Genomic DNA, 26,478 nt, shown 5'->3' with positions numbered 1-26,478 from the left:
CTCCCGCTCACTACACAGTTTTTTCAACGTTTGAGTTCAAACCTGATCACACTCACATGGGCAGGGCAACTGCCCAGAGTGTCATATGAAGAGCTTGCATTGCCACCCATGCACAGAGGGCTGGGCGCTCCGGATATGGAACTATATGCGCTGTGCGCACAGGCACAATTTATTCACCAGTGGCTGCATCCAGCCCCTTTTCAGCCACATATGGTGATTGAACATGATCAGGTTTCACTGTGGCCACTAAAAATTTCGGTGTTCCAGAAGTATACGCCCCCCAAAACAGAAATTCGCACAGTGGAATGTGTGCGTTGTGCATGGAAAGGCCTCCGCAGACGAGCTGGCCTTCCGACAACATATGCGCCTACTGCTCCTTTAGTAGCTAACCCTATATTCCCTCCCCTGCAAGATAAAGGAGCGGCCAGACGCGCAAATGTTAACGATGTCAAAGTATTTGCCGATGGCGACTTCATCCCCAGCCTGCCAAATTCCGACTCAGAAACGCAGTCACCCGCGGAAATATTATTATATTATCAAATCCGCTCTGCTTGCTGCACAAGACATGAGTCCTTCCCAGGCCCTCCCCCCCACTTTTAAGGCGCTGGAATACATGTACGCAACTGCCTCACCGTGTAAACTTATAATGCGCCTCTACACATTAACACAGACCGTCTCTACCACTGACACCACGAAGGCTAGGATGGCTTGGGTGGAGGACTTGCACTCTGAGCTAACGGAATCACAAAGGAATTACTGTTGTGCCCAAATTGACCAGCTATCACCCAACTACAGACTATGTCTGATACACTTCAACTATTTACATAGGGCTTATAGACCACCAACGCCGCTACATAAAATCGGGCCGACGGATAACCCGCATTGTGCGGGTGACACAGCCCAGACGCCACTTTCCTACATCTAGCATGGACCTGTCCTAAAGTATCAAATTTCGGGTCTGAGGTATGCGTCACGCTGGGGGATATTATAGGGGCACCAATCCTGCCAGATACTGTTGTCTGCTTATTGGGTTATATGGAGACTGTCCCGAGAAAATACTGCCGGCTAACGGCGTTGCTACTACTGCTGGCAAAACGACATGTGAAGATGCACTGGGGACGGTTTCCAGCGCTGACTAAAAAAGCCTGGGAGGTAGACTCAGCATACTGCCAGGAAAAATTATTGATATATTGGGACCTGATGCCCCCTAAGATGAGGCCCAAAGACATCAGGGAGCTTTTTTTTCAAGTGTAAAGCATTTAGAAGTAGTAAAATAGCTGAATAAGAAGAAAACGCAATATAATACAAGCATTTGCAATGCAATAGGTCTCGCATTTACGCGAGTTTAAGCTATTGGCATTGTAAATGACAATGTGTTTTATTTATGTTTCAAAAAACCAAAACATAAATGAAAGGCATTGTCATTTACAATGCCAATAGCTCAAACTCGCAGAAATGGGAGACCTGTTGCATTGCAAATGTTTTTTTTAATTAGAAACGTTGGAAAAACTGTCTGCCAGTCACCCGCTGTGACAGCAGAATACAAAGTTCAAGAACATGCTCAGTTGGATCACAAAATTCAGTCCTTCCAAAGAAACATACAATTCCATGTAATTCTTGCTCTGCCATGTTCTGCTTTCTATTTGGATGGAACAAATCAAAAAGCGACGGAAAAAACCTCTCTCTGAAACTGCACATGCACAGAAATAAAAAGCATCTAATTAACATAAAACAAAACAGCGCACACTGGCCTAACATAAGCAAAGGATGTGTGTGACTTTAGTCATTTCACTTTGTTTTACGTATATCTAATCACCTCCTGTTCGGCCATGTCACTGAGTGGTGGAAACACTGAACGAGCAAGGAATGAAACCACGTACGTGCCAGCATTTTGGAAGAGGAAAAGTTGGGAGCCTTAAAAAAACGATAATCGGGAGAATGTATTTTCTTCATTGATTTGTATCGAATCAGAAGCAATGTAGACACCAAAATAGACACGTTTGGCGTAAAAAATTGGGTGTATCCCTCCTGAATCAGGTCTCTAGGCATGTATGCAACAATTATATAAAACGTGATCATATATTACATCCGCTACCGCGGGTCCCCAGAGACAAGAAAAAACAAGGAGGATTTGCTGCAAAGCAGGGGATGGTGGATGCAGCGTTTTCTGTTTTGTAGGGGAAAATGTATAGGCAGTAGTTTTAATCCAGCATAGTCACCAGGACTTCAGAGCAAAGTGTAACGTAATGCTCCAGTGGAAAACAAGCAGGAAGTGGGATAAGGGAGGGGGTGGCAAATGGCGTGTACATTTCGCTGGCGCTTTGATGTTCGCAGTGGACGCGCGGCTCACTGAGAACATCAAAGCGCCCGCGAAATGTACACGCAGGCTGCCAAATGGTGGGCGCGCCCGGCGCACATGCACTGTGTGAAAGTGATCGCGATCGCACTTTGTGCCCTTTGATAAAGCAGTAAGATAGACAAAATGTTGCGGTGTGCCGAGCCTTTCCCTATCCAATCACATATGATATATCCATATTCACGACCAGGTGGATTACAGTGAGAGGAGCCAGGAAAACATCTCTGCATGTATTATTTGATGACAAACGCACCTTTAGCTACAGGGGAAATTTAGCACCCGTTCGGAGTGCACAGGTATTCACACACATTATGTTAGATTACAGCATACTTTTACTTTTCCACTGTTTACTACCTGCCTTCACCATTATTGTGCAAGAGGCCTGTATAAGTGGATTCACTGAATTCTTGACAGCAGCGATAAAGGAAACGAAACATCTCCATATTCCCATCCAAAATGTGCATTTTTATCCACCAGCAAGAGAACAGGAAATTGTATTTTTTACGATGCCATCTCATCTCTCGTGGCGAACATTTTGCCGTCTTCATCCACAGATGTGATAATGTGCCGCACTTCACGTGATGCACTGAAATTAAATTATGAGGCGAGGAATCAACTGGCGTCCCAGGCACTGAAGTTACCAATTAATAAAATGCCACGCAGAGATTCAACAAACAATGGGACATTATGCAATTACGATACAACAGGAGGTTAACCACCTTGCAATTCAGAAATAAAGCAACCCGGCACTTCAAACGCTGAGTGGCTTTCTAACTCAGCATTAAACACTCCATGATGCAAGCACATTATCAACTTTTAAAAGTATCTCAATTATTTGCACTTGCTCTTAAAGTTGGCGGCTTCCTTTCATGCTTGGCACTCAGTCGGGAGAAGGCTGGGAAAATGGCTGGCGAGAAACTAGACCCTGCAAGCATGTTTTGTATCCGTTGCCCAGCTTCTGCATCGCCCTCCCTTCCCCCACACGATATATTAGCTTCATGACCAAGATATGTAAAGGGGAGAGAGAGCTGCAGATAAGTGGAGAGAAGGAAGAGATGCGCGGAGAAAGAAGGAAAAGAGAAGCGGGAGAATAAAGGAAATGAGAGAAGAGGAAAGAAGGAAGAGCCGCGGGGAGAAGAAAGGAAAGGAGAAAAGAGGAGCGAATGAAAGAAAGAAGAGATGCGGGGAACAGGGGACGGGAAAGGTGCTCAGGAAGAAACTGGCGGCGAGAAGTTAAGTAGAGAACGATGAACTATAGAAATGGAAATACAAGCAGGAAGTGCGATAAGGGAGGGGGTGGCAAATGGGGATCGCGATCACATCAAAGCGGCCATGCGGCCCGCGAAAGTGAAAGCAAACGAGTGCTTTCAGGCTGCCAAATGGTGCGCGCGCCCGGCGCACATGCACTGTATTTGGAGGCCTGAAAGCACTCGTTTGCACTTCCAGATCCCCCATTTACAAAAGCTCTTGCGAGAGCAGCGCTAAAGCGCTGTCTCAGGCGAGACCTAAAAATGAATGTCTCCTTGTGTAATGTAACTGATGCTCATGTAACGTGCTCCAATACCCTCGGTTCGAATTCGCGCTAAATAAAAACTGAGAAAAACTGTTAAGCGCTATAGAATTCTGCTGCGCGTCACCTCCGGAGACTAGTGCATGGTTAATTTTAGACAAACCACGCATTGCGTAGGATTACAAAAATGAATCTGTACTCAGACCACACAAGTGCAGGTATTTTTCCGCATGACTCAGAGCTGGGAGGGCGAAGTGCGTGCGCAGTAGAATACATTTGCGCATCTGATACCACAGTGCATCGCGCATCGTGAATTTCACAATAGACTGGTCAAAATTAGCACAAACTGTTCGCGAGCATATCGATAGGCAGCTATCACATTATCTGGTCAGGAAACTCTAATAACAATTATATTCAGGTTGGCATTTATTAATGCAGGCGCTATTAGCGGTATGCCGCTCGTCGGCCGGATACTCGTCGGGTATTGGGGGGAGGGGGGTGAAGGTCTTGGTGGTGATCTTGTAGGTCCAGGCACTTGTGCAGTCTGAGACGAGTGCTGCTGATTTTCTCTTGTTTGTAATGCCTCTGGTAATTATTTGGCTCCCAGTATCTGAGCAGCACAGCGGGTTATCCTGCTGCGGCGGAATCACGATCTCCAAATTCAAGGTATTAGTTTATTTATTACAGAGAATAATCTGCTAGAGATGTTCGTGCGTGTAGGAAATACGTGAGCATTTAGACTTTGGGAAGGTGTTTAACTACACTGAATCTGTGTGTCATTCGAGGTGTTTTTTTATTCTTTTGAAATAACAAAATAATCCAAATTGGTAACACTTTAAAACAAGGCTGTGAAATGTTCTGAAATCGGAGATAAAAAATGAATGCATCTTCCGCACATCACGAGTCCTGTGATCATCCCCCATGATGTGTTCTTGTTTTAGAGCTGTTACATGCGTTAGAGGACACGCGCTGTAGATGATATGAACTGAAAGTACAAGCGATAATCCTTCACGCTTGGCTGCATGCTGTTAGTTGAAGATGGGTAAGACTTCCCTTGAAATCGGAACAAGTGCGTATGAATCAAGGCTCAGCAAAATAAAAGAAAATCAAAGGCGGTAAAAGGCTTGAAAAGTTTGTAGCGGCGAAAGTGAAAGTAATCGAGCAGAGCATCAAAGGGCTGGGTGAGAAGGGAGGGGGGAATGCAAGGGTCAAAGCGGCTAAAGTGAAAGAAAGCTATAGAGAAGGGAGGGGGGAGTGGGAGCAGCTGTGCACGTGCATGTGATCGTGCACTCAAGGTTTAGGCCAGCCAAAAGACTGGGTAGCACTTTGAAAATCCCACATACAAAATGTCTCTTCGAGCCTTTGGCTCAGCGAGACCTAAAAAATCGGACACCAATTTATAAAAATAAGTTGTATCTTTATCTTTAAAATAAACCGCAATGACAACAATCCACCAGAGGATTCTGAGATATGAATTTTTAAACTAACAACAAAGCACAGATTTTCACTTAGTGCTTAGCATTGTAATCTACCGCAACTCGCTGATTAGGGTTAACCATGAAAAGTGACTTGAAAATGGAAATAAAGGCACTCGTGGGGCGACCAGCTCCAGCAGGAAGCCAGTTACATGGACCAATAAGGTCCAGTCGAACAGTTATCTCAAGTTTAAAGCAGTCTCCTGTCCAGTTCAAGGGTCTATTGTTGAACCACCATAGGAATCAATGGAGTGGTCTTGATACAGGAGAAGCAGGATGCTAAAGATTCTCAAGGATTTGAGGGCATTGAGCCAGTGTTGGGTGTCTGCCTGGGGCCGCCCCTTGATCCACAAACACTGTAGGGTGACGGTGACCACAAGGGTCCCTCATAGTCCGTGTGAAGTCCAACTAAAAACCAGTTGCCAGTGGTCTGTTAATCTCCATTATAGTAAAACCAGTGGTTCCCTTTAACTGCCAGTAACTTACTTGCGGGGCTACCAAACTGCACTCCGATGACTTACCCAGTAGACTTCGGTGCAACTTTTCCTGTGAATTGTGGCATCTAGCTATCCCAGGGTACAGGTGTGGCTACTTGGGGGCTACACACCCACGGAAAAATTGATTTGGCAACAGCTTCTCTCTCTCTGTCTGAGATGCCAGCCAATCATTTAACACAAAAGAGCCACCCTTTAGTGTGTGACTACCATTTGCCCTTCAAAGGCAGCTTCCCCTTTGAAGCTCACATTTTGGGCTGACACCCTGTTTGGCCTTCCTGCCAAGAGAATGTCACACCTCTTGCATCAGCAGATCCTTTGTGTTCCTCCTTGAGTCGTTCATACCTCTACCCAGGCGGCCATAAGGCTGTCTTGAGCACTGCAGCTTGCGTGCAACCGTAATCGGTCACTGGAAGCTTTTGGGCAACAAAGTGGCAACTTTCTAAAATTGCCATTTTTGCAGAAGGTGCTTTAAATTCGACTTGGGCTATACGCTGAGTTCAGTGCAATGATTGTTTTGTTATTTTGAGGTCCCATACATAGGAGTGCCATTCAGAAGTTAGCACTGATGAGTTGTCAGTCTGTGACTCTGTACTTGCCAATGCGGCTACTAGCCTGCAGCAGCCTAACTTAAGGCTCATTAGGCCTGCCTTAGGGGTAACATGTATATATATATATTCACTGAAAAAACCATAGGTTTCAGGCACGTTATAGTTAGAAATTAGCATTTAAAAAACCTTAGAAATTCACTGAAAAAACCATAGGTTTCTGGGGCGTTCTAGTTAGTTGGACATTTCACTCGTACAAAACCATAGAAATTCCCCCGTTATAGTTAGTTCAGCTAACTATAACTCGCGCCCCCGCAATGCACTGCTGATGACGTCACATATTACATCACTCATGACATGGTCAGTGACATCACTCATGACATCACTGATGAAATCTCAAGAGACATCACTGATGACATCACTGATGACATGATCCAGTGACTGTGTGTTTTTGTAAAGTTTAAATATGTGTAATATATATAGGGAAAGGCGTATTGAAGAATGAGTGGGTGTATAAGTGTCTGAATGGATGATTTAGTAGGTGCGTAACTGACTCTATAAGTGAGTGATTAAACGTATCTTACTGAATGCATGGGTTAGTGACTAAACTGTGTGAATGTCTGTATCCGTCTGTCTGTTATTGTGTAAGCAGCTGCATGGGTTTGTGAATAGCTACATGAATGTCTATATGAGTTATTGATTGGTTGTCTGAGTATCTATATGGGTGCCTGAGTGTTTGTGTGGGTGGGGTGTGTGTGACTTTGTGCATAGATGTGTGAGTGGGTGATTTACTGGGTGCATGGTTTCAAGAGTGCATCTGTGATGGACTGTATGGGTGGGTGAGTGTGTATACGGGTCTGTTAGTGAGTGAGTACTCCTACATCGCAAAAAAGATCTAGAACAAACTCCAGCTCAAAATCAGACATTCCCTTACTCTGCACACTTTCAAGAAGAACCTAAAGACCTGGCTCTTCGGCTGAAGCGGGGTTGCACGACTCTCATACTCCCCCCCCCCCCCCCCCCCCCCCCCACACCACCACCCTCCTCCCAGCACCTTGAGATCCTCACGGGCGAGTAGTGCACTTCACAAATCCCTGATTGATTGATTGATTGAACAAAGCTGACCACTAAAATAACTTTCATCTCTCCTGAGGTTGGTGTTCCTGGTTCATTCCAGTCTGTGTTAGATAAATTATCATTTGAAATATATTCCTGAGCTTCTTACATTGTCATACATCTGGAAAACATGAAGAACATGGAAGTAGCAGATGAACAAGTAAGAGAGCGGATTTCTTTTGATATTAGTCAGCAATGGTCTCCGCCCTTTACTCATGCATAGATATCTTATGGTGGCCTTCACAGCAACTTCGAGGACCTCTACGTTGTGCTAGACAAATGCTAAATTGATTCTGCAAAATAAGTTTTTACCCTTACTACTGACCTGTACCACCTTCCTGGGCTATTATTTCCGGGAGCAATAGAAGCGCAAGAATGTTTTTGAGAGGAAGTAGAAGGGAACAAGCAGCCCAAATTTGATGCAGCCATACTGGGGCTTTCAAAGTTTAAATGGGTTTTCACAGTGTTTTAGAGAGAAAGCATATAGGAATTCTGATCAATCATTAAGATATTGCACAGACAGCCTTAACCTTTTAAACATTAATGATGTGCATTGCTAGCATGTTGAATCCTTGTTGGTCTCCGAAGGATCTGTTGAAGGCACTGGGACTAAAAATGATGTTTACTAACAGCTGGTTTACTTACTAGTGGCGAAAAATTTGAAGGCAATAGCTAAAATTTTCATCATGTAAATGTTGTCCCTTCTCAGTATGCAGTTCTACTGCGATGTTTTTGGAAATGCTACTACTTTGAGGGGATGGAATTTGACTGCAAATACCAGGAAGGTATAAAACACCTGTAATCTCAGTCTACGACAGTGGTGTCCTGTTTCCTGTGTGCACCATAACACCACGTTTTCCTTGACAAAAAGGATAAATGCCTTCCATGCCAATGTGATGGCTTTATGCTATACAACGTAGATATTGTCATGTAAATCACTGTAACGCACTAATGGATGCAATGCTACAGTGGGCTCACCAGATGAACTTTGACTAGCCCACTCCCGGCCCACTATTACATAAATTGTAGAAACTGACTGCCTTCTCAAAGATTGGGAACAGGTGACCACCAGTGAGGAACAGATGGAGCCGGTGAGAGTTCAAAAGGACCATGCCCTTGTTATCGGAAGCCGATCTTAATGATCTTAACTGATCTCATCAGCAGCAGTACACCTGGTATAATGAGGTATATAGCTTGAAGAAGTGGTGGACGGGATGTGGTTTATTTCTACAGCTGCTGCTCTGAATGAGATGCTCTTAGGTCAAAGGAGAAATGACAGGAGAAAGTAGGGATTGGATAACTACTAGTGGTTCTCACAGACCACTCCTTGATATGTTTATCTAGAACTTGTAAGATATGCAGTTGGTACTACAGTATCATGCAGTTACCTTGTCCTGGAGCGATTGCAAGCCAGAACCTGCATGGGTAATGATAACATGAGTGAATGAATGGTGTCCTAAGTGCGAAAAGTGGTGTTGGCTCTTAAACAAGTAATTATTTTGATATGCATACACATAGATTTTCTGACATTGGCTGCCACAGCAGATGGATCCTCAGTGAGGATCCCCGGTGTTACATTTAGACTTAAGGGTATGGTCTTTTGCTGAGTCTTATGATAAATTATAAGAAAGCTTAAATATAAAATGTAGGTATGAAGAAGATTTGTGACTTTGGATAGTGCTGTGAAGTTCCCCCAAGCAGAGCCACGAGCTGTCACTTCCACCTCGACAAGTACAAGTGAATTTATCCGCTAAGGACATATTCTCTAGCAGTCTAACTCAGCATTATTTCCACTTCTTGTTATGCCATCAATGGGCAGAACCAGGGATATTCATGACTGCTTGGTATCATGAAGGAAAATCTTCGCATCGTCTCTGCTGCCTCAAATCTTTCTTGAGTGAGGGGCTCTTCTTAGATAGAGGACAAATCAGAGTCTTTTAACTGGTACTTTATACAGACTTCTTTCTCAGCGTCAAGGCTGTGGCTGAAACTTTGGCATACACCAGTAACACATCTCCACACTTTTTTGGCAAGAAAGAAACATTGGGCAGTGTTGGCTGGCTAGTATGAAGTGGCTGATGATAAATTTGCTGACTGTCTTCGTGCAGGTATGTCGGCAGGGTCACTGGGATTATGTGGCCAAATGATGTGGCAAGCTTGGCTAGACTGTGGGGCAAGAAAGAGCAAATTATGTGGTATAATGCGACACATTTTATGCTAGTATTACTTCATTATTTGTTATTTTTACACATGCTAATACTGTCTGGGCAAAGTTTTCACCTTAATAGTACTGTTTTAAAAACTAAATACATAAATGAGCAACTGAAAGATGACAAGTTAACCTTTGCGAAGGGCCTTCCACTGCGTGCAAACAAGTTGCTGTGTTTTTCGTAACTTTTGATCCATTTGATCTGCAGATTATGCAGCAGATGATGGATTATGTGGCAAATGCAGTAAACTCATTATTGTACGAAACAGACACAGATTTGTATAATTCCAGTGGACCTGGATGCGGGACATTACTATTATAACATGTGTGAAGTGTATAGCGAAGAAAATCAGCACGTCATTTCTTTGCCAGACATGGAGGCAATAGATAGCTATGATTGTATTTTACTGTATAATTGCCCACGTAAGGTATGGAGTGAAAACGTGAAAAATCTTTTCAAGATGGGTTCTATGCAGAACTGGGTTTCTATTCCTTGTCAATATTGGGAGGAGATTTAATGCTTTTAGTTTTGGCCAAATTGTCTTCCACAAGGCGTGACAAAAAAAGCTCATTGTGTTCCCTTACACAAGCCATGGAGTGGCTTTGGAGTGTGTCTTTGAAAGGCCAAGTGCCTCTTATATGACCTGTCCCTCTATGTGGATTAGAGTTTGTTTGTGGAATTCTTTATGTGACTTGCAGAGATGGTTTAATCCTAGGAAAGTAATTTCTCTGCCTGTAAAGTTTCAGTAGAGTTTCAAAAAATGGTGCATGTTTGTTTTTAGAAAACACTACTGTTTATTTTCTGGTGGATGGCTCCTTGTCAACATCATCAATTGTGGCCCTGTTGACTAGTCTCAAACTCTTTGTTGGGGTCTCCGAGAGCAAAAGTGCTACTGGCTATGTTAATACTTCTGTAACTTCCGATCATCTTATATCAGTATAGGGATCAATGGTGTGTCACCAGAGGTGCTTGTCTCAGTCATTTTGGAACAAAGTAGTTCTAAAAACTGCTCTAGAGTGAGCAGAAACTGAGTAATATACAGAAATTTGTGGCTAAGGTGCCACATCGTTGGAGTGATCTGGAGACATCATTGTTCTCAGACTCATTCCCAAAAAGATTATAGATTCAAGGTCAAGATTGCAACAAAAGTGCTCAGTCGGGGCATAAAAGTCACCAGAATAGTTTGAGTGCTATTTGCCCAACGACTGTGGGCTTGATTCACAAACTGCATTTTGTAGTATGTAAAGTAGTTCTACAGTAGCACTACCTGCTCACTACAAAATGCAATTCACAAACCTACAAGTGTAAATCTCTACCTCCTTCTGTCCTGTGTTTTCTCTGAGGAGATCTGCCCCGATTTGAAGAGTGTTTTCAGATACTATGCCCAGGAGTCCCATGTCACCGCTTTAGTGGGCGGGTGAGTTAGCGGCTCCCACAGAAGTGGAGGTAGACAGCTCCACCTCCATCCCACCGAGACAGGACCTCACAAGTCTTCAAACCCTAGCCTAGCGACATAGAACCAGGTACCTGGAAATGAGGAACGGTCGCCACATGTACACATCAACTGTCTGCCACCCATTGGGACCGGCAGGAGCCAGGATGCAATCCCTGCTCTTTGAAAGTCCCTAGCTTATGCAGCAGCCCTGAGCCATGCTGGCGGGCTGGGGTTCCCCAGCCCTGGCGAGAGGCATTGATGGGAGAAGAGCCAGGTTCCCCTAAGCCATCAGAGCAACTCGCCTTCTTCCCGCTGGTGGTGCATGTGTCGATATCTGAATGCCCATGTGTGTGACTTTCCCTCATGCCCCTCAAAAGCAGTTCGCACTGGCCTAGAGGAGCACAGAATCTCCGCTGGGAGCACCTAGGGTTCCCTCGTAGTCCCGACTTCTTCTCATCCAGGCTGCTCTGCTGCACAAGACAGGACTTTTCTCGGTTGCTTGAAACACGATTGGGCAGAGAGCGTGCATGGGAGGTACTAGGCAGCAGGGCCTTTAGGGGGTCCCATCCCAGGGAAATACTGATTTTCTTCCCCAGGGGCATGATGGGTGAGTGTAGATTCTATCTTGGGAGGGTTGTGTATTGCATCATGCCCTTCCTGGCGGGGGCCAGCTTCACTCACTCAGGTCCCTTGTTTGTCCGTCAGGTCATCCTGTGGTTGAGGAGGCGATTCTGTGCCCGGTCCTCGTCCAACCGCTCTGCCAGCCGGCACACAAAGGGAGGACCAGAATCTGCGATTATGTCCATTTGGGAGATGGCCGAGGGTTTGGATCAGCACCATCAGTCGCTCGGACCGCTCTGTTGTTAATGGTCATTCCACCAGTTCACTGTCAGAAACCTTATTATGACTTTTACTTCCTCAAGATAGTCAAGTTCTATTGTCTTTTTGGTGCTCTGCCATGGACGTTGCCGACCCCAAAAGGGCCGATCAGAAGACCTTACTAAACCATCTATTGGTAGTAGCTACGGGCATGTGTGTACAAAAGTGCAGGAACTTAATCAATGCAGTCTTCTGACCCACACGTTCGGGAAATTTCTCGTTCATGGGAAATAACTGCAATCCCTATCATGAGCAGAGTTCAACAGGTTGCCCACACTTGCCAGCGAAGGGTAGATGCACACTGATTTGTTCAGTGTAGCATGCATGTAGCCTTGGATATCTAAAGGCATCACAGACATGTTACTACTTAATCTTGTGTGGTTGAACATAACTTGTTCCACTAAGAAGTTGTACACTGACCACAGGGGGTTGTGTAAATAGTTAGTGTGGGAGGGCAGGTCGGATAAACAGACGCGGAGGCCGTATATATGAAGACAAGGGTCGAGTTTTATTTAAGGCTGCGCTTAAGGGGGTTGGAGATAAGGTAAAGTTTGTATCCTCTATCTTCGCTGTCTGTTCTTCTTCCCTCCGTGTGTTTGGGTCCGTGAATCCCTCGCTTGTTGTTTCTTCTTCTGGACGTATGGTGTTCCCCCGGAGGCTCATGAGCATGAAAAGGAAAAGGGAGCCGTCCGTTTATTAGGAAATGGCACCTTTTGAGTGGATAGTACCTTCACCAAACCCGGGAGTGACTGTGTGCTACTTTCTGAGGGGGAAGTGCCGCGTGTGAGGAAGGAAAACCGTTATGATATAGCATGAGCCCCGATATCCTACAGACAGGGGTATCTTGTCCCTCGTCTCAATTGTTAGGCTAGCATGATCGCGGTCCTAAGGAAGGTTTAGTGCATGAGGAATAGGTGAGTCACAGGGAAGGTTTAGTGCACAAGGAATAGGTGAGCCACAGGGAAGGTTATTCTTTCCCCCCCTCCCTTTTCAGTCTCTACCCCACCCTTGTCTCCCTTCCCCCGTCCCACACCACTCACCGGCTCCGCCGCAACTCTTCTCCCGAGTTGCGGCCGCTCTCCAGCCTCCTCCTGAGGTGTCCACCACTCTTCACACCACCGCTCGTCTTCTTCGTCCTCTTGGCCTTGGGTGTCTTCGGGTTCCTCGTCTTCTCCGTACTCCGTGGTTCCTGTTCTCGTCGTCTCGTCCTCCGTATACTTCCTCCTTTCTCCGGCTTCCTCGTCGCGCCCTCTGTTCGGGGATTGGTCTCTTTTATTCTCGTTCTCGTGACTTTTTCCGGGTTCTCCCCTCTCGTCTCGCGGGACCTGGAGAAGCGGTTCCTGTAGGGGCGGCATACGGAGGGGATTGTTTACTGCTCCGAGGATGGCTGGCCGGGTTTCCGGTCTCAGGGTCCTAATGCCGGTAGGTGGGGGTTCAGGGATGCGGAATACCGGCCAAGGGGAAGAGTCGCTCGGCTCTTCCCGACAGCATGAAGGACTGTAATTCGTTAATGGAATTAACGAGACAAATCACTCCAAAAATTAAGAATGTCCATGAACAGCCACCCACAGAATTGAGAAAGAGCTATAAATCTGTCAATGCTTTCTGTGTTCTGGCTGGGTGAGGTTTCCAGTGTTGAGTGAAATTAAGTATCACGCGCCACTCCTGGTGGTGTCCTTCTGTCACTTCCTTTAAGCTTCATCTTTTCAACCATATTTCCCCAGAACCCAAGCACTTTGGTTTCCTGGAAGCTGCTAGATGGGTCATAGAAATAACACCACCAGATCACTAAACCGCACCATTTATGGTCGGAACTCCAACAGTAGCTGATCATCTTTGTACCTCCATCTTTCGCTACTGATTTTTTAAATTATTATTATTGTATTTATTTGGTTATACATTGAATTAAAGACATGTCACCTTCTACGGTTTGTGCAATATGAGGTACCCATTACAAAGTATGCATAATTGAAGCATTAACATATACATATACAGTAACAGAAGTATTTGCAAACCATTTTCTTTTCCAAAACAAAAGAGCCACAGTGAGGACATTCGGCGGGCATAGCAGGCCCATTTCTTTATCTCCCATAGTACAGTTTGGTCATTAGATTAATTGCACAGGATTGTCATAACGGCCTCGTACCAGCAGCTGGTAGTACAAGCATTTACTCCAACGTGTCCACCATGGCAGGGGGTGAGTCTGTGGTCAGAGGAGCCTGCCCGGCAAGATATGTTCGGTATAATCCCCAAACGTGTTTAGGGCGATTTGGGGGTGGGGGGGGAGTAGCTCACTGTACAATTCTGTCTGCGTGTTACAATACAACATATCTCGTGACCACTCCTGTATTGTGGGCGAAGGACCCCGCGCCCAACGCATTGCTAACCTACGCTTAGCAATCAGCACTCCCATTTCTATCAATTGTCTGATTCCCTTTTTTAATTTCTTAGTATAGCCCAGCAATGCAATTAGCGGATCAGGAAGTATTGGGGTCTCCGTGATCTCACTCCGTGTCTGAAATACTTTTTCCCAGTAATGGCCAATAGGTGGGCATAGCCAGGCTGCATGCAGGAAGTCTGCCAGACACATCCCGCACCTCTCACACTCCGCTGTTTCGCACAGCCCATATCGAAAAAGCCTTTCCGGGGTGTAGTAGACTCTTTGCAAATATTTAAAGTGGATTAATCGGTGCCAGGCATTTAGGGACACCCGGCGGGTTGCCTTGCAGCTACATCTCCAAGTATCATCATCTATATTCAAGCCTAGGTCTCTTTGCCTCTCCAGTCTGGATTTTGTGTCGAAGTTACCATGATAGGCTTGTCCCATCCCATAAAAGCTCTACACTAGTTTGGCAGGTGATTCCTCTTTCAGTATAAGTGTGAGCGGGGTAACCTCAGGGGGCTCCGCCATGTCTTCACCTAGTATCTCAGGCATAGCGTGTCTCACCCTATGGTACTGGAACTAAACTAATGTGGTGACAGCCGTGCCCTCCACCGCCACCTCGTTCCACTTACTAGCTTTCCCATCCGAAAAGAGGTTGCCCGCTACAGTAACACCCAGAGGCAGCAGCTCCTTGAGCGTGATCTCGGCTCATAGGGAGCCAAGCGCACCATTCCAGCGGGACAAATGGGGGGGGTATAGAATATTGCAGTCCTGTCTTTTAATCAGGTCGTGCCATGCATGCACAGTTTATGGAGTCCAGGATTCCCGTGCGGCGGCCTGGAGGTCGAAACAATCTAGTGGGAAGGTCAGAAGGAGCGACCACCACCTATTCTATGTGCAAATGCGGAGGGTCGAGTGTCTGATGCAGCCAATGAAAAACATGTGAGCTTTGCGCTACTCTGTAATACAAGTCCATGTCTGGGGCTCCCAGACCTCCCAGGTAGTAAGGTAGTGTGATGACCTTCTGTGAGAAGTTGGCCTGATATATGATGTCACTAATTCTAGTGCATACCTTGTATCAGTCCAAACAACCCTTATGGTGATTGGTTGTAAAGTCAACCTTATAGACCAGCTATCCTAGTGGTAGCATGGACAAGAGCAGTCTTAGGCTAAACTCTGTATGGCATGTGAAGCCAGCTGTTATACCATTTGCAATCCCTTGAATACCAAATGAAAGGACACCACAACAGATATATATAACAATAGAATGTATTTATTCTAGTCAAACCCTCAGCACTCTTTATGAGATTCGAGGTAAGTACAACACAGTCTTATTTAAGCATACATTAAGTCACACAGGTAAGTAATACAGTTAGGCCCTAGGGGCCACGCAAACCATATACTAAGTAAGTGGTATAAGAACCACTGTCACAAACACAGGATAGGCCTAGGCCTAGGGAATCGCTGGGGCCACACTATACTACCAAAGGTTAGGAAGTGGGAGGCCCACGGGATTCAGGTGCAGAGTGGAAACACTCACGCGTAATGAGGAAAAAGTCGATAGAATTACTATCAGTTAGAAATTAACAGTTTTAGGACACTTCTGGAATAGCTAGAAAGTCAAGACTCGGAAACTAGACCCTAGGATAGTCAATACCCTTGTGAGCACCGGAGTACTCAAGTTACCTAGCCCACGGGCTGCGGGTGCATAGGTGTGAACTTGCGTCGGGTTTCGTCGTTGACTTCTATGGATGCCTGAAGGAAAGTTGCTGACAGGCAGTCAGTGAAGAGTGTCCAGTGGATCCCAAGGATGGGATCAAGAAGGAAGGATAACTGCAAGCAGAAGGGACAGAGTCTAGGTCACCAGCCAGGAGCCGGGAAGGAACCAGGCGATGTTGTGAAGATGCAGGTGAAGAGGTGAAGCTTGTCACAGCAGCCACGGGTACCAGGAGACGTCGAGGACGACCAGGACCAGGTGGCGAGCTGTCCCACGAAGGCTCTTGCTGTCGGCGGCGTCGAAGTCGAGTCAGGACCCAACAAGCCTTGGCAAGCGGAACCCACGCAGAATGGAGGACTTGCTTCTGGTGCAGACCAGGAAGGTCTGGGGTGCTTCTCTTTCACAGAGGAGCGGGTGCCAGTCTGGAGGAGCCGGACCAGCAAGATGAAAACAAAGGTTCGTCGTCGCAGAGGCTACTAGCCAATGGGCCAGCAACCGGACAACACGTCGAGCAACTCCGGTGCAGAAGGGCCCCACGCAGAACACGTGAAGTGTGGGGAGCTGATCTTCTTTGCAGATGGTGCTCGGGAGTGGGGCTTCTCAATTCCCCAAGCACAGCCTCGAGGAAGCCTCCGAAGTCGCGCTAGTCAGTTACTAGCCACTTTTCCCAAGTCGCCGGTCCCACGTCCCTCGTCGCCTCCACGGGTCTCAGCTTCGCTGCAGATGTGGATCTGGGTCAGAGGTGTCTGGAAGTCTCAGCGCTGATCAGTCTCTGCAGTCGTCCCTCGTAGGATCAGTCGCAAAGCAAGCAGCGGTCGCTGGATGGTGCCTGGTTGCCCAGGGTGGTCACTCCTTGGCCACAAGGGAGATGTCTTCAGTCTTCTTCCTGAGGTCGAATGTCGAAGGTCCAGAGTTTCTGTTCAAGTTGCAGATTCAGGTTAATCTAATTTAGCAGGGCTCAGCTACCTACTGATATACTGGGCTAGTGGGCTGGGCTACCTGCAAGGTCCCTCGTATGGGTGGGACCAGGAAGGGGAGTGGCTACACCCCCTTTCCTTTGTCCAGTTTCGCGCCAGAGCTGGGGCTGGAGTGCCCCAACACCGGTTTGAACTGGACTATGCATGGAGCACCTTGTGTGCCCCAGGCATGTCTCATTCCTTTCAGCCCTCCCTGCCCCAATACACTAAAGACTGTCTGGGGAGGTGCTAGCACCTCCCCAAGCAGGAAACCTATTGTCCAGCTGCAGGAGGTCAGACTCGTGTCTGTGGCAGCAGCATCCATTTTGTGATGCTGAGGCTTTGGTGAGAGTTAAACAGCAAAGTAGGATTTTAACATGTCTCTCCCTCTAGAAGGGAGGAATAATATCCTCATCACCAGAAATGGTATGGGGGTATTATTCCAAAGTGTTAGACACCTTACACGACATGTTTTGATAAAGCCAAACCATAGTTACCATAACCGTTTAAGATTATAAGGTACTTTAAGAGTATATGGTAGGCTATATCATAGAATAGCTCTAAGGACATGGTTCCGAAAGCTGCTGACAGGCTCAGCTCATGCTAGAGCACCATCTCACATGTTACCAAGCACTCTGCCTCCAGGATTGTTAAGCCCTGCCATAGGAGTGGCTGATAGGTACACATGTGTCTATATATAAGGTAGGTATAGGAATACTACACCTAAGCAAGGGGTGATTACACGACCTTGCCCCAGCTGAGTGATCAGCCAGTTGTGTCATAATGGAAGGCCAGGCCAGGGGTGGCATAATACATGCTGCAGCCCCTGGTAGGCCTAGGGTACACCTATGCCCTGGGTACCTAGGGTACCCTGTACAGGGTCCAATAAGGTGATCCTTACCAATTGGGTATGTACCTAGGGTACATGGAGTCCATTTTAAAGAGAGAGCAGACAGCCTGAGACCCTGAATGGCAGGATCTCAGGCAAACCAAGTCGAAAAACCAGCTAAACACTAGGCAAAAAGTTGGGGGTAACCATAGTCAGATATTCACCTTCCTACACCTTCCATTGCACTCTCGACAATATCACCATTTTCATCTACGAAATCTGCCCCAGGAGCGAGATGGGCAACCATTTCCATCTTTCAACGTCTTCCTCTAGTTTAGTGACTGCCCTCCTGTAGTTTTCCTTGAAGACTATCTCTGGGTCAGTGTGGATTTGTATTCCCAGATAGAGGACCGGCTCTGTGGTCCAGCTTAAAGGGATGTCTAGTGCAATAGGAGTGGTTGATGGCGTCAGTGGGAAGATTATGGACTTAGTCCAGTTGATTTTTAAACCAGACAGTTCACTAAATCGAACAACTTCCCTGAGAACTGGGGAAAGGTTAGCCTCTGAGTTTCTGATGTAGAGCAATGTGTCATCAACCTATGAGGACACTATTAGGTTATAGTCCGGGAACTGGATCCCACGAAATCCATGTTATTCCCTGAGAGCACAAGCAAGGGGCTCTGCTACTATGGTGGATAACAGAGGTGACATCGGGCATCCCTGCCTAGTACCTCTAGAGATTTTCACCGGGGCGGTAATCATATCACCTATGTGTATTCTAGCTGTAGGCGAGTTGTACAGTACTGCAATTAATTTCAAGAAGACATCGCCCACCCCCATCCTTTCCAGCTCTGCCTGCATAAATGGCCATTCTACTGAATCAAATGCTTTTTCTGCATCTAAAAATATCGCAGTGGCCTTGACCGCTGGGTTGATATGCTGAAGCTCGCCAAAGAAGGTGCGCAGGTTGTATGTTCGGTTTCGACTCAGGACAAACCCTGCCATCTTTCGCTACTGATTAATGAAATAATTCTTGACAAATGCTTTTCCTTTGGTTCGTCCTGCTCTGGACCAAGAATTTTACCTATAGCGGCACAATACAAATTCCCCCGACCTTCCCTTTTAATCATGGCCCCAGTACTGGAAATCAACAAAATAGAATTGGAGTCCTATTGCACTGCTCCTAGCTGAAGTATTTAGGTGAACAACCTACATTGAACTCTCTAAGTTTTTCAATGTGAATTCTTTTGGTCACCTAGGACATTCAACATCATCAAGACGGTGGCAAGAGGCAGGAGCTGGGGCAGGCGGTAGCTCGGCTCGCAGTGGACCGCCAGCATGATCTCATGATCTAAAAATGAGCTTTTAAACTGCAGCACCTTTATTATATGCTTGTGGAGCTGGAATACAGTGGCTGCTGGCACCAGACTTATCCACCATAGATCCTTATTAAAGGGTTTAAAGTGTAGTCATTTGAACAAGTCTTGTATTGTTATTTTCCTTCACTACCTCCCAGAGTCGCAAGTGCCTAATTTGCACACTTACTGGCTTCCTTGGATGTGGTAGCTGTTTTTCCTACTCCAGCTTGAACCCTTATTTCCTGTTACCCGTGGGCACCATGATAGGCTCAGAAAGTACCATCGAAAGTTGATAGGTCAGACATCTGAATGAGTGATCACTGTCACAGGAACATGCGATCAGCTTGAGATTATCTACAGTCACCAAAGCAGACAGGCGAGCCCGAATAGGTCTTGGCCTGAAAATTGCAGGCATCCCGGGAGGTCAGCACTCATCTGCATGTATTAGTTCTAGAATTACCACAATTATGCAAATAACAGATTGAGCGATGAAAACAAACATAGCTGATTTAATTAGCCATTCTTAGTTTCACTGTACTGGCCTTGTGTACTTAAACGTCCATGGCTTAATATTTGGGACAGACATATGCTACTGGCAGGATCAACCAGGTAACAGCACCTGGTGGACAAGAGGAGGGGCTTCCTGCCCGCCCCGGACAGATCTTTGTATCCCTCGAAACCCTGCTGGGGGAGCACCTGCTTTCCTTCAGAGGGGGGGGACAGGGTAGTCAAACAGGCACTGGTGGGCCCAGCCTGCTCCACAACAACGCAAGGGACAGGCGGGGTGAGGTGCAACCTAAGCAAGATGCGAGTACTGGTCTGGGCAGCTGGGACACCCCAAGGAACAGATGTTCCAAGCAGCTGCGGAAATGCACTGGGTGGAGAACAATGTCTAAAAAATGTGATGGAGTGGAAAACTACGTATTTCATCCTGTTTTACTGGAACCTATTTTACAGATGGAAGGCGATTGAGCGAGAGAGAAAGAAAGGATTGTAAACACCTTGCATTTTACTTGTCAGAGAGTATCAATATTTGTTCATCTTTCATGTACTTGTGCCTCCAGATATTTATTCATTGGTTCAGCAGAATTCTGGTTTATATCCCACTCTGCAGCAGCAGCCTTGTCATAAGACACCAGCTTCCAGTTATATGAAAGATTGATTTAAAACACTGCACCTTACCTTCTCTGGTATTTATGAGTGTTGGCGATGCAGGTCAATGTTATAAGTACACTTTGTAAGAGGATGGGTGTTTTAGTTTGAAATGACATACTTATTTAGTCGGATTTCAGAACGAAAACTACTTATACTAGTCTGTTGTGTACTCCGATATCTTTAAAGAGTAAACTCTAAACAAAGTACACAGACATCAAAGAGCCCACTGTTGGCAAGTCCTATCTTTTAGTTATAGAGTGGAGAGAAGTGGCATTGTTATAGCAAATTCCCAGCAATCTATACAATTCCATAAAAGAAGTCTGTATTTCATAAAAATTCGGAAAATCGTGAATTATTACATAGTTGTTAGGTTCAGAGTTCTGTAAAGGGTTACACGCGTATCGATCTCCTTACATGTGATTTATATAAGATTTAATGTGGATACAACTTAAAGTAGTTTTTTCCCATAGAAACGGAAGTGCATCGTAATAGAAGAAAAAGAGCAAGAAGCATTTACTTCCCTTGCCAAATCTTCAAAACATCTTCAGGTAAGCGGTTTAGAGGCTAATTTATTTGTTATTGTCCGATACATTCACAGTGTGTTCTCATAAATGCAATATCTAGTATATTTTATGTCCTGACAGAACTGTCCCAGTGATTTATTGCATTTCAGTTTCTTGGTGTCCTATTCACTAAGGGAAGCCCTCTTCATGCCCTGTGCCAGAGCCATGGTTGTACAAAGTGCATTGGATACAAAGTTGTCAGTGGATTGTCCTTGCCCTTGCTCTAGGTACTGGATTCCATTTCCCATACAAAACTGGTGTTGTAACTCATTGTGCTTTTCAGCATGCGCTATGGCCATTTAGTTGGATTGCTTATTTCTTGGGGAGTGAGGAAGAAGCCAAGACTGATTTGCAGATGGTTAGCCTTAGATGAGCATTAAAACATGGAATGGAATGCTCCCAAAAGTGCTATTAAAATATTTCTGTCCATTCCTTCTTGTTTGTCGTAGAGCCATCTTCACAAGTATTATTTATTGTTTACTCCACCCTCGCTAGGATGGGCCAACTTTGAGAACTGTGTCTCAGATGGATTAGAGGATTTTCATCTTGCTCTAACTGCTGATCCGCTTGAACTTTCGGGTGATGTTGAATTGGGCTATGACCAGTTCTGTAATTGGATTACCAGGGCGCTTGACTCTTTGATTCCCATACTGACTAGTAAAATCAGTCCTAGAAAGTCTAACCCCTGGTATGACAGTGCGCTACGTGCACTGAAAGGGAACTGCAGGCGTGCCGAGAGAGAATGGCGGAGATCTTACGATACGGTGAAGAAAGCGCTGTATCTGGCCTCTATTAAGATCGATCACCGTGCCATTTGTAGAGCTCGCGCGGCGTTCTACTCTCTGGAATTCCGTAATAGCCCCAATCCATCCAAGACTATTTTTAAAGCTCTTAAGGATCTGCTGTCTAAGCGCTCTACTTCTCCAGTTATGGCCTCTACCTCGCACTGTGAAGCCCTAGCATCTTTCTTTCTGGAAAACGTGCAGGGCATCTATCGTGCTTTTCCTGGTATTGGGCCCTCTCAGAAGGCCGCGGTGGTTGTCTTTGCCTGTCCCATGCTGGCATCACTTCCGCAGCTTTTACCTGAGGCTTTTGATATTCTGGCTCAGGAGGTCAAATCTGGTTCGCCTTTGGATCCGGTCTGTCCTGCCCTGTTTAGGAACCAGTCTTTTGTGGGTCGTTCTACAGTTTGTTCCTTGATTAATATTTCATTGGCTACGGGCACGGTCCCAACCAAATGGAAGCGTGCAGTGGTTTCTCCTATTTTGAAGAAGCCAAGCTTGGACTCTTTAAGACCGGAGAACTATCGGCCCATCTCTTTGCTCCCTTGGCCGGCCAAGCTGATGGAAGCCCATGTTAATCAGGCACTTACTGACCATCTCACCCGAGCTAACATTCTGGACGTCACCCAGAATGGGTTCCGAGCTGGGCACAGCACGGAGACTGCCCTTCTCGCCATGGTTGAACATCTCCGGTCGGTGCTGGATCAGGGACAGACGGCGGCGCTAGTGTTGTTAGATCTGAGCGCCGCCTTTGATACGGTCTCGCACCGTATCCTTCTGCACCGCCTGGAAGAGATTGGCGTTACGGGGTCGGCCTTTCAGTGGTTCCGTTCCTTTCTCGACGACCGGTCCTTCTGCGTTGCTACACCTCCCTATCAGTCCAAATTCCATCCTCTGGACTTGGGAGTACCGCAGGGTTCCTCACTGAGTCCCACCTTATTTAATCTTTACGTGAGACCGCTGGCTGATGTCGTCAAGCAATGGGGCATGTATATGGTCTCATATGCTGACGACACTCAGCTGGCGGTTAACATCAGTGGGGATGCCGATGTGGACGCCCCCAAGTTCCAGAACGGGCTGAGGGAGGTGGCTAGCTGGATGACTGCCAACTGTCTCCAGCTTAACGCTAAGAAGACCGAGGTTATGATCGTCGGAAAGGGTAGGGATCTCTGGGGTGACAGATGGTGGCCGCCGGAACTTGGTGTGGCTCCAACTCCGGTTATGGAGTTGAGAAATCTGGGAGTGTGGCTGGATTCTACTCTCAGCTTTGTGGGGCACACCAAGAAAACCGCGGCGTGTTGTTTTGAAGTCCTTCGGGGCTTAAGGCCTGTCCTTAAGTTTTTTGACCCCTCTACCAGGCAGATGGTGGTCCAGGCAACAGTTTTATCTCGCCTGGACTATGCCAGTTCGCTTTTGTTAGGGAGTAATCAGGCAGAAATTGTTCGTCTTCAACGCGTTCAAAATGCCGCTGCCAGAGCAATTGTCGGCTTGCCTAGGTCTTGCTCGGCCTCCAGCACTCTTCGAGCATTGCATTGGCTGCCGATCAAGTCGAGAATTCATTTTAAAGTTTTATGTTTGGCTTTTAAAATTTTGAAAGGATCCGCCCCCCAGATTCTTTCGAATCTTATGTCCGGTTATGTACCGACCCGTTCGTTAAGATCTTCGGGTCAAGTGCTTGCAGTAGTCCCGAGGTTCAGGCTCTGCCGAGTTGGTGGGCGCTCTTTCCGGATAAAGGCTGCAGCGCTCTGGAATTCGCTCCCGCTTCAGCTCCGTACAATTGATGATCTTCTGTCGTTCCGGAAATCCTTAAAAACTTTTTTGTTTTAACTGTTCCCTCTGTTCTTGGTTTTGTGTTGGTTGTGTTGTATCTTGTCGCGCGCCAGGGTGCCCCTTAGCTGGGGCAGCTGTGCGCGTAATAAATGCTATTAACATAACATAACTAGTTAAACTTTACTTTCAACAGCATTATGCAGGATGTGCCATCATTACCTGTGTCCAAATCAAGGTCAGAGTTACAAATCCATGTCCATGGACTGCCAAATATGCCAGCCTTTGTTAACAAGTGGACTACCGGCTAACATTCTTGACCTTGCTGTTGACTTTTGTACTGAGCATTTACACTGCTCAAATCACGTTTAGACACTTTTGTAATAACAAAAAGACTGACCACTAATAGCACGCCTCTGATTTACCTTTGCTATAATTATTTATAATTTTTTCCAGACATTACCGGAGGGATAGGTGCATTTTTTTCAATTTTGTAAGATTAAGTATGGTTTTAATCTTACTTTGCCATTTTCAGTCTACATTTGATGTGCAAGCTGTTACAACTTACATTGTTCTAAAGTCGTGCCGTCTAAGTTCCTGACCTAACTTCCATGGCCATATATGTGGGAATTAAAACCCCTTTCATAAATGGAGATCAACTGGTGAAAGCAATATAATCTGATTAAGATCAGTATCCCTGTTGAACACCATTGACTCTGGGACACCTAAAGAATCTAACATATGCTAACAAACTACAGGATATCACAACCAACAAATGCATAGTAGAACTAAAACAAAACCATAATTTAACATACATCCATGAGGTATTCTTTTGGAAGTAAGTTTGAAGGCGAACGGCCCAGAGCCTTGTAAACTTTAACATATTTGCAAAAAAATATATATTTTTTGGGAAAAATATTAGCCACATAAGCTCTGGCACTGACCGTTTTACAAGGTAGAACTGACTACTGCGTTAACCGGAGGAGGGGGGCTGGGGTGTCCAATGAGAGTTCAGAATAGAATATGAGTCATGAGTTCTTAGATTTCTGTTCAGTTTAGGTTGGAGCCTGTTAGATTAGTGGGGCCCTAAAACAGACGAGATATGGAGTCCCCCATTATGAGGTTTTCTCTCTTGGCTCCGTCATGGAAAAAGAAACATTCATTCAAACCGAAAGATACAAGGTCCTGGCAAGTAGAGCTGGTGGAATAGTTTGTAAGCCTGTTGTCTAGCTGAATGTGGATCTGAAAGTTGCCCGTGTATGGTGGAGTTACAAGATAATGAATGCTCTAGGGTCTGTGTTAGTGGGTGCATGTAGATGTTCAAGAGCTCTTTAACATCGACATACTAGACACCCCAGCCCCCACACACATCTCCAAATTGAGGAAACCATGAAAGAAGGAATCTTTTTTTTAGATGATGATAGTAATATTCCAAAACAGTCTTAAAAGATAATGTTAACAGAATTTGTCTACCAATATCTCACCTAGACACACCTCATAAATTGGAAAAATAAGTATACCAATCCTCTGAGCATATGTGCTATCATGGGGTGCTTTGATTACCTTACAGGGTACTCAGTTTCCAAAATTCATCCATATCCTTCTCTGTAACTGCCATACCTAAAGGATTCAAAATAGTCTTTGTTACAAAGTATCAGTTGTTTACTCTCAGCCCCCAAATGGAAGGTTCCAGTCAATCAGGTTCACTTCTAGAGTTGGTGGCTACTAGCAGCTTTTTCTCAGCCAGTCTTGTCTCCACCAACACCATCTTATGCAGTGTCATGGGGTGTCTCATCCACCTGACATGTTGTCACAACGTACTACACAAATGATTCCTGTCATATATGTTCCCTTTTCCTCAGCTGTGACGGTTGACAGTGCCTCATAAAACGCTAAAGCCCACAGTGTCAAAATTCTGCATAGGGAAGAGAAAAGGCAAAAGAAATGCAGATCCAGGATACTTAGAGGGAGGTCTCAGAGTTCTTTGATGGACAATGGTCAGAGCCTTACTGGTTCTTCCTCAGACTCTGGGAGAAAATAGAACCTAACTTCTTCTCCAAGGTCACAACAAGAATCTGACCATAGACAACATTTTTATGATCCACGTGGTTGTGGCGAGGACTGCCACCAAACACAATATTATATATCAAACTGCAGGTTGGTCACTGATTTTCAAGACACTACAGCATAGATGTCCACTAGGATGCTTCTTGTACCAGGCCTTATAAAAGTTGTCATGGACATCATTGAGAAGGGCTCAGTCTCTAAATTGCATCCCACATGCTTTTTAAGTAAAGAGCTTTAGATCGGCATCCACAAGTCCAATAAATCTGTACAGAGGTCTCCAAATAAAGATGCTTTAATTTTTGAGCAAATATGTCCTCTTGCCACATCATTAAAGGATTGCAGTATTGGTCTTTTCTAGGGAAAGTTGGGTAATGACACCAACGACGAGGAATCTGCATACTCACCTTGACTTCACAGTGAACAGGTCAAAAATATTTTGAGTATTAACCTCCAAGTCATGAGATTCTCAATACATTCTACTATGTAGCTAAACTAGATGAGTGCACTGCTCTAATTTCAGTGTGCTTAGAATGTGAAAAAATGTTTCTCCCACTAATGGATAAATGGTCCTTTGTCAATCATGTGCCCAGAAGGCCTAGGATGCATCGCACTGTAATCATTTTTTTGGGAGAGAAATTCCCTTTTTCTAATGTTTGAGTTGTCCATGTCTCTCAAGCCCATCCTTAAAACCATCATATAGTTGGAAATCCACTCTCGGTCAAAACCTCAAAATAATCTTTTAGCATTCTGCACTGGTTACATTCAACTCTTATAGTGGATAAAGACAGTCAGGAGGTTCATGTTAGTTCTCCCTTTCACTCCCCTCTAGTAGTTCCTCAGAGGAGGTGGCGTCTCATGCATCTCCTTTGGCTTCCAGT

At 45.6% G+C, this 26,478-nt stretch overlaps 1 protein-coding gene across 5 annotated transcripts in view; it reads left to right on the top strand.

Annotated features, from left to right (window-relative positions):
* The window catches only part of ZGRF1 (zinc finger GRF-type containing 1), a 619,324-nt gene that overhangs the window by 186,904 nt on the left and 405,942 nt on the right, over positions 1-26,478 (top strand). For all 5 annotated transcript variants that reach the window (XR_014978114.1, XM_085641436.1, XM_085641435.1 and 2 more), the window contains exon 8: positions 20,892-20,969. Coding sequence is in view for 4 of the 5 variants with exons in the window: in XM_085641436.1 (XP_085497562.1) it covers positions 20,892-20,969 (78 nt within the window). In the remaining variant the exon portion in view is untranslated. The remainder of the gene's footprint in view (positions 1-20,891; positions 20,970-26,478) is intronic.

This window comes from Triturus cristatus, chromosome 2_2 (genome assembly GCF_964204655.1).
Source record: "Triturus cristatus chromosome 2_2, aTriCri1.1, whole genome shotgun sequence".
Lineage (NCBI taxonomy): Eukaryota > Metazoa > Chordata > Amphibia > Caudata > Salamandridae > Triturus > Triturus cristatus.
Note: the sequence above shows the minus strand (reverse complement) of the source record. Positions and strands in the feature narration are given on the sequence as shown.